Raw genomic sequence first — 12,829 nt, forward strand, 5'->3', positions numbered from 1 at the left:
ATGTGGATCTGTCCGAGGTGCAAAAAATAAGTAGTTTAATCCAAATCTATGTTTTTGAACATAGAACATCAGTTTACCTATCTGTCCAGTCAGAGAACACAGGTGTGGGTGTAAATCTCTGTACAGACACAATATAGAGATGCAAACTTTAAACAATTTTATTAACCCATAGTTACCAGGTACTACACTTACCTAATCTGCAATATATTTTCATCATTTTCTGCCTTATTGGTTAATATATTTTTAATCAGTGAAAATATTAACACTAATTAATCAATTAAGGATCATAAACATCTGAGTGGCGGCATTCTGTCAGTCCAGCAAATAGATGGATAAATGGAGCATTATCTAACTTTGATAAGTTAGCAACTGTGTTTCTCCAAAGATCGACTTGTTTGTTTCTGTTAAATAAGTAATAATTCAGATTTTGCAAGCATCTGCCACTCCAAACTGTGATCAACTCCAGTACACCCTCAGCATTGGAACAGTAGCTAGTACACAAGTGGACAAAATTGTTGGTACTCCTCGGTAAATGAAAGAAAAACCCACAATGGTCACAGAATAATTAGAATCTGACAAAAGTAATAATAAATAAAAATTCTATGAAAATTAACCAATGAAGATCAGACATTGCTTTTGAACTGTGGTTCAACAGAATTATTTTAAAAAATAAACTCGTGAAACAGGCCTGGACAAAAATGATGGTACCCTTAATATTTTGCTGCACAACCTTTTGAGGCAATCACTGCAATCAAACCATTTCTGTAACTGTCAATGAGACTTCTGCACCTCTCAGCAGGTATTCTGGTCCACTCCTCATGAGCAGACTGCTCCAGTTGTCTCAGGTTTGAAGGTTCCTTCTCCAGACAGCATGTTTCAGCTCCTTCCACAGATGTTCAATAGGATTTAGATCAGGGCTCATAGAGGCCACTTCAGAATAGTCCAGTGTTTTCCTCTTAGCCATTCTTGGCTGTTTATAGCTGTGTGTTTTGGCTCATTATCCTGTTGCAAGACCCATGAACTGCTACTGAGACCAAGCTTTCTGACACTGGGCAGCACATTTCTCTCTAGAATACATTGATAGTCATGAGATTTCATTGTATCTGCACAGATTCAAGACACCCTGTACCAGATGCAGCAAAGCAGCCCCAGAACATAACAGAACCTCCTCCATGTTTCACAGTAGGGACAGTGTTCTTTTCTTCATATGCTTCATTTTTGCGTCTGTGAACATAGAGCTGATGTGCCTTGCCAAAAAGTTCCAGTTTTGTCTGGTCTGTCCATAGGACATTCTCCCAGAAGCTTTGTGGCTTGTCAACATGCAGTTTGGCAAATTCCAGTCTGGCTTTTTTATGATTTGTTTTCAACAATGGTGTCCTCCTTGGTCGTCTCCCATGAAGTCCACTTTGGCTCAAACAATGACGGATGGTGTGATCTGACACTGATGTACCTTGACCTTGGAGTTCACCTTTAATGTCTTTAGAGGTTGTTCTGGGCTCTTTAGTTACCATTCCTATTATCCGTCTCTTCCATTTGTCATCAGTTTTCCTCCTGTGGCCACGTCCAGGGAGGTTGGCTACAGTCCCACGGATCTTAAATTTCTGAATAATATGTGCAACTGTAGTCACAGGAACATCAAGCTGCTTGGAGATGGTCTTATAGCCTTTACCTTTAACATGCTTGTCTATAATTTACTTTCTAATCTCCTGAGACAACTCTCTCCTTGGCTTCCTCTGGTCCATGTTTAGTGTGGTACACACCATGTCACCAAACAGCACAGTGACTACTGTAACCCTATAAATAGGCCGACTGACTGATTACAAGTTTGTAGACACCTGTGATGCTAATTAGAGGACACACCTTGATTGAACATGTCCCCATGGTCACATTATTTTCAGTCTTTTCTAGGGCTACCATCATTTTTGTCCAGGCCTGTTTCATGAGTTTATTTTTTTAAATAATTTTGTTGAACTACAGTTCAAAAGCCATGTCTGATTTTCATTGATGAATTTTCACAGAATTTTTATTTATTATTACTTTTGTCAGATTCAAATTATTTCTGTGACCATTGTGGGTTTTTCTTTCATTAACCGAGGGGTACCAACAATTTTGTCCACATGTGTAACTAATGAGTCCCCCAGTCCTGTCATATGGTTTGAGACATGAAGAGAACAATTAGTTTTAAAGTTGTGCATTTATTTATCCTCTGCATTTTTAAGGCTATGCCAGAGATCTAAGTGTTGTACCATATTTACTACAACCCATTTTACAAAAAATTTAAATAAAACAAAATGCAAATATTTGCAAATCATGTAAAACCTTTCATTTATTACAAACGGTATGAGGTCAATGGATAAAATGTTGAAACTGAGAAATGTTATTGTTGCAATTTTAGTATAATAAATACGCACCAATAGCACACTAGAGTAATTTTAGCTTGCACATATCCACTTATTGGCACTTCAAAATATATTTCATGCTGCTTTTTTTGCTGTCAAACTATGGTTACAATGAGATTAATTGTCTACACTGGAATGTGTACTGTTTTTGACTTTCCGGCTTTCTGTCCTTGAGGGTGCTGGGGATGCATTTTTGGGATAAGGGGGTGGAGGGTGTTCTTACCACCTCAGCAGGGGGCAGAGGTAGTGTGAAGGAGGTTTGGGGGCAATCTGGCTTATTCAGGTCACTGGATGTGACAGGGGGGAATGAGGACGAGGAGAATGAGGAGGTCTGAGCCGCAGCGAGGCTTCATTGGAGCTCGGGGGTCTGTGCTGCTGTCTACTGGGCCGGAGGGTGGGGCGGGGTAGAGGGCACAGAAACTGCATGTCTGCTCATCCCAGCTCCTCTCCTCCACGTTTAATTTCACTTTGTTTATTGGAGTGGCTCTAACACGACATGATGAAACAAACAGATAAAACTTAATGAAAGAAAAACATTGAAAGAGGAGGAAAATATTACTTATTGGTGGAACTGAGATGTAAAGGAGACAGACACCTTATCTCAAAACAAACAACAGAAGGAAAGAAAAAAAGGCAAATATGCCAAGATGACAAGCAAAGATTAAAGACTCGGCTGTCTGTGAGTGCTGCCTAGGAGAAAGAATACAAAAGAAGATGCATAACATAAAATGAAATCTGCAGGTTTCAGAAAGTCAGATCAAAGGCTCTTTAGGACCCTTCTTACACCTGAAACTGAATTTAAGATGAAGACAAATGAAAGAACACAAGGCCCATTTCTGATGCAATATACTCTACCAGATAACACAGATGGAATAAGAACAAGTACAACAGGAAATTAACTACCACACACTCGCTCAGTACCTGCATTAAACATATCATAATAACATTTCTAATTTGTTATGATAATATTATTTCAGCTCACATTGATACATTCCATTGCAGGACAAATTAATCTCAAAATATTACAAGAAAATAATGGAGGTCAGTGTGAAAAAAAAAAAGAAGGCCTTTTCCCTCCATCTTTCATTTAACCTGTCTTTTCTCATCAAGCTCTACACATCTCCTTCCTCCAGTCCTTTCTAATCAAACGTCCACACACCGTCCTTTCGCTGTCTGCCCTGCCTTCACTGGTACTTTGTTCTTATTAGGACAGGAACAGCAGTGCACTTTAATCTGCTGAAACACACGAGTAGCCCACCTCAGTGTGTCTTCAGCCATCAATAAAATGCTGTAGATGGTTACAAAGCGTGGGGAGACTTGGATTGTTTCAGACAGTGCACACGCAGAATAAAACAACCTCGTCCTTACAAACAGACATACTCTCACTTGACTCCCCAGCTGTTTTGCACTGGGATACGTCTCGACGGAAAACCAATTAGAGTCAGAATCGTACCCCATCTCGTTAAATGTCTCTCATTAATGTCATTTAATTAAAAGCTTATCTCTTGTTGTGGAGGTGCCAGAGCCTTGGCAACCGTGGCTGAGCCCATTGGCAGTGAGAGATGGAAGTGAGAGAAAATGCAAAGGGACCAGTTTTTATGAAGTGAAGACAAACAGACTGTAGCCGACTGCCTGAACCAGTCTCATTAGGTAACTTATTTATGCTCATGAACATTTGGACTTTTTTTAGTAACCTTCATCTATGTGGTGACTGTTTACACTTGCACAGTTGCCTCCTCTGTTTTCACATCCACGTACGTTCACACCTGGGAGCCGCACAGCGCAAGACAAATAGACTGTATGGCGTGCTATCCATCTTGTGTACAAACGTTTTGTCTCCATTTCTGCTCGAAGGGTCAAAGACCGCATTAATTAAAGAACTCGGAGAGATAAATGAAACAAACGGCAACAAACAGAGTTTCTTGTACCCAAACTTCCAAGTTAAACGGCTTGTTGCCATCCTCTGTGTAAAATGAAACTGGGGCGTAACGCTGCTGGTCATTAAGACAGGATCTCATTAAGACAACTTCAACTAATCACGACAGAAAACCCACAAAACAGAAGCAGGATTCTATTCTGTCATTCCAAACTGCAGTTTTTTAACATTATTTTGTCGCCTAAAGTGAATGTTTTGCGCCACCCCTCGTACCAACCCATAGTCCCAGAGAAAGGAGCTCAAAAAAACAGCATAAACCTCTTTAAACCAAAGAAGGCAAAATCCATACAAAAAACTGTAACGTACACTACCGTTCAAGAGATTGGGGTCACCTAGACAATTTCATGTTTTCCATGAAAAATAACCTTTTTTTTTCTTTTGAACATATTTTAATTCAAGAAAACTGTAAATAGTACAGGAACAAGATTCAGTAAATACAATGTCTTGAATAATATTTCTCGTACTAACAATCAGAAACCAAACAATCCTCCAACCCATACCACTCACATGTTGACAAAAAAGAAGAAAATATATAAGCAAATAATAATAATGATAATAATAATAATAATAATAATAATAATAATAATAATAATAATAATAATAATAATAATAATAATAATAATAATAATAATAAATAAACACAAACACCAAAAAAAAGGGGGGGGGGGGGACACGACACACACGCATCATCTCTATTGAAATGCAAAATCAACGTGTCCCAAATTTTATGGAATTTCCCAATTCATCCTCTGGTGAAATACTTTCTTTTCTCCAATTTCAGAAATAACATAAGTTCACTGAGCCAAACTGTGGCCTTCAGCAGATCATTAGATTTCCACTGTAAAACTATTCTTGTACTTGCCAGAAGCAGCGCAAAAGCAAAAACATTTTTCTTATTAGTGACCATTTGAGTATTATTACCTAACACTACAAAGAAGGCCATTTCTGCACAAGGTTTCACTTCGATGTCAAACGCATCGTTCAAAGTTTTACAAACAGATAACCAAAATTCTCTGAATTTAGGACAAGTCCAGAACATTTGTGGCATATCTGCTGGGGTATTATCACAGCGATCACATCTGTCTTCTACATCAGGGTAGATTCTGGATAATTTAGATTTAGTGTATTAGATTCAATACTAAAAATTAAAAAAACTCATACTTTTACTCGTGCTAAAATAACTGCACAAGGGTTTTCTAATCATCAATTAGCCTTTCAACACCATTAGCTAACACAATGTAGCATTAGAACACAGGAGTGATGGTTGCTGGAAATGTTCCTCTGTACCTCTATGGAGATATTCCATTAAAAATCAGCTGTTTCCAGCTAGAATAGTCATTTACCACATTAACAATGTCTAGACTGGATTTATCATTCATTTAATGTTATCTTCATTGAAAAAAATGCTTTTCTTTCAAAAATAAGGATATTTCTAAGTGATTCCAAACTTTTGAAAGGTAGTGTACATTTGTGATGTATGGCTTAGAAGAATACTGACTGACATTATTTACCATTTCTTAACGTTTTATAGACCAAACAGCTAATAGATAGATCGAGAAAATAATCAAAAAAATCAAAAGAAAAAAAAATGTCAGTAGCAGCCCAAAAGTCAACACATCATCACCACTGATGCAGTGACAGTCACCAAAACTGTCCAATCAATAGCTCACTTGTTTATAGTACCACAACTCAAATTTAACAGTGTATTGATGTTTCCTTGATACCAACCAACTGAGCAAAACTACCGCTGTGCAGGACATTTAAACCTCTTTATCCAGGTCAAATATACATATTGATTTTATGCATCCACACAATACAAAATGATGAACTCCAAATCATATAAAACCCACTCGATATTCACCGAGCAATCACATCATTTTAGGTTCCTTTGTGCTGTATTGTGGTTGAGGGTATATTGTAATCACAGACTATATTGTTTATGGTGATGAAGCATACAATTAAACAAGCAGGGGCAGATATTAGTAAATGAAGGGAATGATAGATCCTCAGCATGCATTGTATAATGATGAGATATAAGATAAAGCTGTTTGTGATGCTGTGCTCCACTGTGCTTATCTTACACTGCACTAACACACAACTCCTACATAAGCCGAGCAGGATGCTGAAGCTGTCCAAGGGTGTGGATTAGAGCAATCTAACTACAAGAGCACGAGGTTTTCTTTACATATGTGCGTGTCTTTCCTAAATCCTAGGGGATTTAGGAAGCTGTCATGTTAAAACCTTTGGTCTAGCCTTTGACCAGATTCTCCTTGTCTGCTCATGCCCCTGGGGCAAGCAATTGCAAGTCAAGCAGCTACACCTCTAAGCCGTACAGAATAAAGGAGGAAGCAGTGTCAGTACTCACCGTTGATAACTGGGGTGTACACTACAATGCCGGCCAGATTTGGGTCAGACACCGTTTTGTCCAGGATGAGCCCTCCGATGCTGCAGAGCACAACATAATTAGATGATTATCTATCGCTACTGTGTGACAGACAAAAAGGGGATGGAGAAAGACAGGGCTTTGTCTTCATCTGAATGCTGTACACAGTCAAATTGCGTGCTTTTTTTATAAATGCTACAAAAACTGCATGTACTAACAGAGACTGACAGACAGCACAAGCACAGGATTGAAGGATTTTAGTTGCTTTCAGCTCATGGTGTCCAAAGTTAATATTTGTATATTCTCCCTCCTCTATTAAAGCCTGAGTGGACGTGTTGTATCACCTGCACTGACTGTTAAGAGGTGAGGGCTGGAGAGAGAGAGAGAGAGTGAGTGAGAGTGAGCAAGACAATAATTTCCTTCCTACTGGCGGTATTTGCGAGACTCAAGAGGACCCGAGGGTGTGTATGTGCTCGGGTGCTGCAATTTGTTAGGGGATGAGTCACCATGCAAACCAGACACTGGTAGTCTCAGACACAGAATAGTTGTTCTTTCCCCTTTCAAGACTAAACACACACACACACACCTGCTGATGACCATGGCGGTGATGACTGGCTCCCATCCGGAATAGAGCAGGGTGCGGCTGGCTGGGTGCTTGGAGGAGATGACCATCCACAGAGGAGTCAGACACATGAAGAAGGCGCAAACCACGGACGACACATACGGGTAGGAATCTAAGGAGGAAAGAGACATGCACTAAATTTTCCTGTCCTATTTTTTTCCATCCTTAAAAGGAGCTGAGAACCATATGAAATGTTTCAATACCAGTGGCAACACAACTCCTGACTGTCAACACTGTTCTAGAATGACTCATTTTCAGTAGCTTGGTGTAAGGACTACAAATACAGTTCCTTCAAAAGCTTTTCTCTGTTTATTTCAGAATGGATCATGCCTTATACCAGGGGTGTCAAACATGTGACTTTGTGTAGTGTAAAAATTGCAGACGGGACATTAACGGAAAATTGTAAATTTGTAAATCTATGACTTTAAACGAGAAAATAATTTCTAGACCATGGATAAGCGGTTTTGATCATGAAGTAAAATCCTAGATTGCTCATTGTTCTTTTGTTGTTTTGTGAGTCGCTTTTGTCATACTTTGTCTTGTTTATGTCATTATTTCTCGTTTTTGTCCTTTTGTGTTTCCTTTGTCTCGCTTGTGTTTTTTGTCTTATTTTTATCATTCTGTGTCCCACTTCATTCCTTGTTTTTGTCCGTTTTGTAAAGTAAAATACTATATTGTTCAGTTCCAGATACCTGTGACTAAATGTTTTGTGTCTTTGTAGACACTCTGTGATCTGTAAGTTGTAATGTGTAAATGTTAAACTCAGGCATCATGTTTTTGAATTGATGTTATTATTCTTAAGTAATTTCAGGATGTTCATGATGTTTTGTAAAAAGACAATTCCTTAAATGTTAACATTTTCAGAAAACAAAGGAAGGATTTGGAGTTGTGGTTATTTATAGGTTATTGTGCTCTGATTTTACTGGTGCAGCCCACTTGAGATCAAATTGGGCTGAATGTGGCCCCTGAATTAAAATGAGTTTGACACTTCTGCCTTATACTGATAAAACATAAGCAACCATACATAAACTTTGCCTAACTGAAATATTATCTAAAATATAACAGTTTCCTCGTGCCCTGAGTTAGTTAAAGAAACATTTGATTATCAAAACTCTTTTCTCTCTGAGATTATGCGTATATGGGTATTTATCATTTCTATGGGAATGTGCACCTTTCACAATTTGACAAAAAATAAAGTAACAAAGGCCTCCAAAGATCAAAAATGTTATGTTCAGACAACTGTGTCCTGGCATCTCAGCAACAAAGGCATCATGCAGAATCTACCTGGAGGCAATTCCATGCGTTATTGAACTTTTGTGAATTTTCAAATGACCACAATCAGCTTAACACAGTGTGGATTTAAAGGGCCCTGAAGCTGCTGCACTCCTTGACCTTTTTGTAATCCAGCCTTTGCATTTCACCAGTGACTCAAATATGAATTCTCTTAAACACAGTAAAAAAGCTGAGGAAACACATTTCCATCCACAACATAACAATGATGTAAACAGACTGACATAGAAAATGACTCAATTTGATACTCTGAGCCACTTAAAAGAACTCCTTGCGGTGAAATAAAGTAGTTTGTGTGAGTGGGACTCCGAATGTCTTCACTGAATCTGGATTTATACTTGTCTGGGCCACATACAGGCGATCATAGGTCACATGGACATATTTATGTGGCTGTTTCTTTTAGACATGTAGTACTATATTTGTTTTTGTCTGTATTTCGTAGTGCCTCTCTCCTGTCAGCTGAATCGACCAATCAACTTGCATCACGCACCATCGAGAGCACAGTTACTTATAACACCCTCCTCTGCATAGGCTCACGGAGACACTTAAAGGAATTTTCAGAGAAGCATAATTCCAGCTTAATCCTTAGAGCTGTCAGTCAACTGCCACGGCTGTTTAAATGAATACGATAAGAGTCTACAGCCAAGAAAGTGGCTCAGTGATGCGGTGTGGAGGCACAGCAAAGCTTAGAGCTGCACGCTAACATCAGGGGGTTCATCTAGTATTTGTGAGGAGGGAGAGCCCTTGTCCAGTGAGGTTGAGGCTTACAGACTGCAGACCGTAGAAACAGGGATTGCTTCATCAGTAGAAAGTAGTTCCAGAAAAACTCTGCACATTGGATTCTGAGCATCTAGACTCTCCACAGGCTCTGTTTCTGGGGAAAAGATGCTGCAGCTGAATTTTCTAAATGCCATTTTTGAAACTTGAAACTAAATTCCATTCACCTCTACTGTCCTGGTGAAATTTCAAAGTCAGACATGTCTGTAGTGTTTTGGATGAAGCAATGTTTTTAAAGAAAAATCAACTCCTTGCAAGATTATGAAACCCCAAAGTTAAAAAACACAACACCTCTAATCCACAGGGTGGGCCAAAAATAGGCCTACAGTTGTTTCACTATTTGTTTCACATTTTAGATCTAATTTATCCAAACCATAATTCCAAACCAGTATTCCATATCCCTTAGTCATGTTTTGGAAATTTTGTTAAGCTATTTCTTCTAATTCTGTTTCTGATTTTTGGTGTTTTTTATTTGTTTATTTATTTGCTGCACAGTGGCTTGGTGGTTAGTACTTTCGTCTTGCAGCTAGAAGATCCCTGGTTCTCTGGTGTCTCCTGTCTTCACCCTCAGTCAGCTGGGATAGACTCCAGCCCCTATGACCCTAATGAGGATTAAGTGGTGTATAGATAATGGATGGATTGTGAGCAATGGCAAACAAATTAAATCAAGAGCAAAGAAAGTGGATACTGAAGCAGTATTGGAAGTGTGAAAATGCCGAGCAGGTGCACACATCATGGCAAGCAACCTTTAACATGTCAGGCAATTTATCGCATAAGAAACAAATTTGAAAGCACAGGTTCTGGTGGATAAGTGTAAGCCTACTTTTAGCCCACCCTGTATAATCCTGTACACAAATACACAGCAGTGTACCCTATTTGTATTGTCAACATTTTAAATGGATATCATTAATTATTTGCATTCATTAAAATTCCTGCCATACAAAAAAAATTACATATCCTTCAGCTGATCTAAGTAAAGAATCTATTGAGTATAATAAACTCTATTTTCTTTATTAGGCTCGCTTTCTGTGGCCTTAATTTTTTTTATCGATGTAAGTAATTCCATTCCATGCTTGCAGTAAGGTAACTACTACAAACATTATTGTGTTTAAGCAGCAAAACTGAAAACTCCTGTAATAATCCACTCAGCACACTTGAAAAAACAACAACATGATTTTCCAGGGGAAACTACATTTGGATTAATCATGAGCACAACTCAGTGATTTGACTGAAGAAACTCTGGATCTGTACAGCAGCTCAGCTTTTTTGATTTTAAAAAAGCACCCTGCAAGCATCACAAGCAGCAAAATAATGCTGTGCTCAATCACAGTGATTTATTCGTGGATGCAAATACTCACTGAAGCCACCACTCCTGTATATATTGCAATCTGAGTTTGAGATACAGTATAGATCCTGTGTGGTGGTACAGCTGTTTGATATGGTCAAAGAATGGAAGATGTCATTCTACATTTAGTGTGAGTATAGGAGCAGATGCCAAGATTTGCATTTGAGTTGGTAATGCTGTGATACCAAACGAGCCGAAGGTCTGTTCTGGTGGGCTCCAGTCCAGTTTAACGCCTCATGCTAACATGATAACATGTTCACCATCTAAATGAAGGATGTTAACAGCTAAGATTTAAATAAAACTTGCTCTTTCCTACAAAATCTGTGTTCATGAAAAGCCTCTCACTGAGATGAAAGTTAAGTGATTAGGAACATGAAAGGCTACAGCATTTAGTCTTTGAGCTTTAGTCTTAAATCCATCTGACTTGCACCTTTTAAAGTTCTTCTCTGGCCGATGATTTAACACTTAAATCTGTGGATCAACCGTACACAGCAACAACTGTATACTGTATACCCTCCTTACTCACAGCAGCTTAAGCACACCAGCTCACCTGTGATTTGCTCAAACACTGTAAAATTACTTTACACAACACAATAGCAAGTAATCATGTTGGAATAATTCAGCCACATGTTTAAACTGGAAAAAAAATGAGCAAAAAAGATGAATAAAGTTCCAACCTGCAAGCCAACAGGATTGATTCCATAGGTTTGTTATGTAAAAACTCTAGACGTCTGAATCTGTGTATGTCTTGCAGTTTCAGGGTGCAAATACTGAGCCTGACTGCTTACTTAGCCCATGCTGTGTTGTACTATATATAAAAACACTATATGTCCACATTAACAAGGTAAAACAAACTTAGTTTTCACCATAGAGGTCTTTAAATGTAAGAATAGCTGAACATCACAAAGAAACACACACCAACACAGCAAAGGCTTATCTCAGTTTCACTACACTACCATACCTCTTTGTTTCAGCTACAATATATTCTAGCACAACTATTTTGAAAGAGTAATTAGGGTAAAGCACCTGCATAGAGCCACCACCAGATGTTTCCAGCAGGATCCTGTTCCAAGTACTAAATAACTGTCATTAGGAAAAACAGTCCCAGATTGATTATCTTGATGCTACAGAACAAAAAGGGCTCATTGTTCAACTTGGGATATAATAAACCCTAGCAGACCTTCAGTTCTAAAATACAAAGCAGAGGCAGAAATGCTTAGGTACACATTTGGGACTGAAACCTTGTCCCACAGCATCCCACCTCCTTCAGGAGCAAAGTTCCAGCCATAAGGGACACCGGTTGAGTTAACATGCACTAAGAAATCTGACTACCAGCCAAGCTCCCATTAAAATCTTCTACCGGTAAAACTGTGTACACAAATCTCTGACACCCTGCCACTGACAGTCCCTGTTGTTGTGAATAAACCAAAGAACAAACAATTGATATTCCCGTCCATCTCTGGTGGAATACATTTTGCTGAAACACTCTGCCAGGAAAAAGAACGGTGCTGCTGCCAACTATCTCCTTTAGCTGGGAAATGGCACAATGCTTCTCATCTATGAGAAAGAAGGTATTGTCCCACTAGTGATGATAAGTACTTGCATGCTTTACAATAACAGAAGGGCCCCTGCAACTCAGTGTGAGTGTGAAAAATATAAAAAGTGCAGGTGAGAAGAGGTCGAAGTTTTCCTGTCAAGGAAACCTGTTTAATAATGGAAGGACTCGTCAGGTCGGAAAACCAACATTTTCTGAGCTTTGAGCATTTTCATGGCTTGTATGGACTGAAGACCCTACTATATTAGAAAAAATCAGATTCTTTGAGGATGTAAGTCAGAGATAAATGTGTGCGTTTGGAAAGATCTCAGTTGGTGCACATCAAATTAGTCCGGCACTAAAACTGCAACAATGAATCAATAAATGGATTCGTTTTCAGCTATTAAACTAATCACCTGTTATATTGAGTATTGATTAATCTGTTTGAGCAATATTTTGCTTTTTTGAGAACAAAATGTCTAAATTCTCTGATTGCAGCTTCTTAAATGTGAATATTTTCTGGTTTCTTTCGTCCTCTATGAC

At 38.6% G+C, this 12,829-nt stretch overlaps 1 protein-coding gene across 1 annotated transcript in view; it reads right to left on the reverse strand.

Moving 5' to 3' along the window:
- slc41a2b (solute carrier family 41 member 2b) overlaps positions 1–12,829 on the reverse strand; it is a 55,716-nt gene that overhangs the window by 25,846 nt on the left and 17,041 nt on the right. The window contains exons 7-8 of the mRNA XM_023299762.3: positions 7,305–7,452; positions 6,701–6,780 (exon numbers count right to left, since the gene is read on the reverse strand). Of these exons, the coding sequence (XP_023155530.1) occupies positions 6,701–6,780; positions 7,305–7,452 (228 nt within the window). The remainder of the gene's footprint in view (positions 1–6,700; positions 6,781–7,304; positions 7,453–12,829) is intronic.

This window comes from Amphiprion ocellaris, chromosome 21 (assembly GCF_022539595.1).
Source record: "Amphiprion ocellaris isolate individual 3 ecotype Okinawa chromosome 21, ASM2253959v1, whole genome shotgun sequence".
NCBI classification, from domain to species: domain Eukaryota; kingdom Metazoa; phylum Chordata; class Actinopteri; family Pomacentridae; genus Amphiprion; species Amphiprion ocellaris.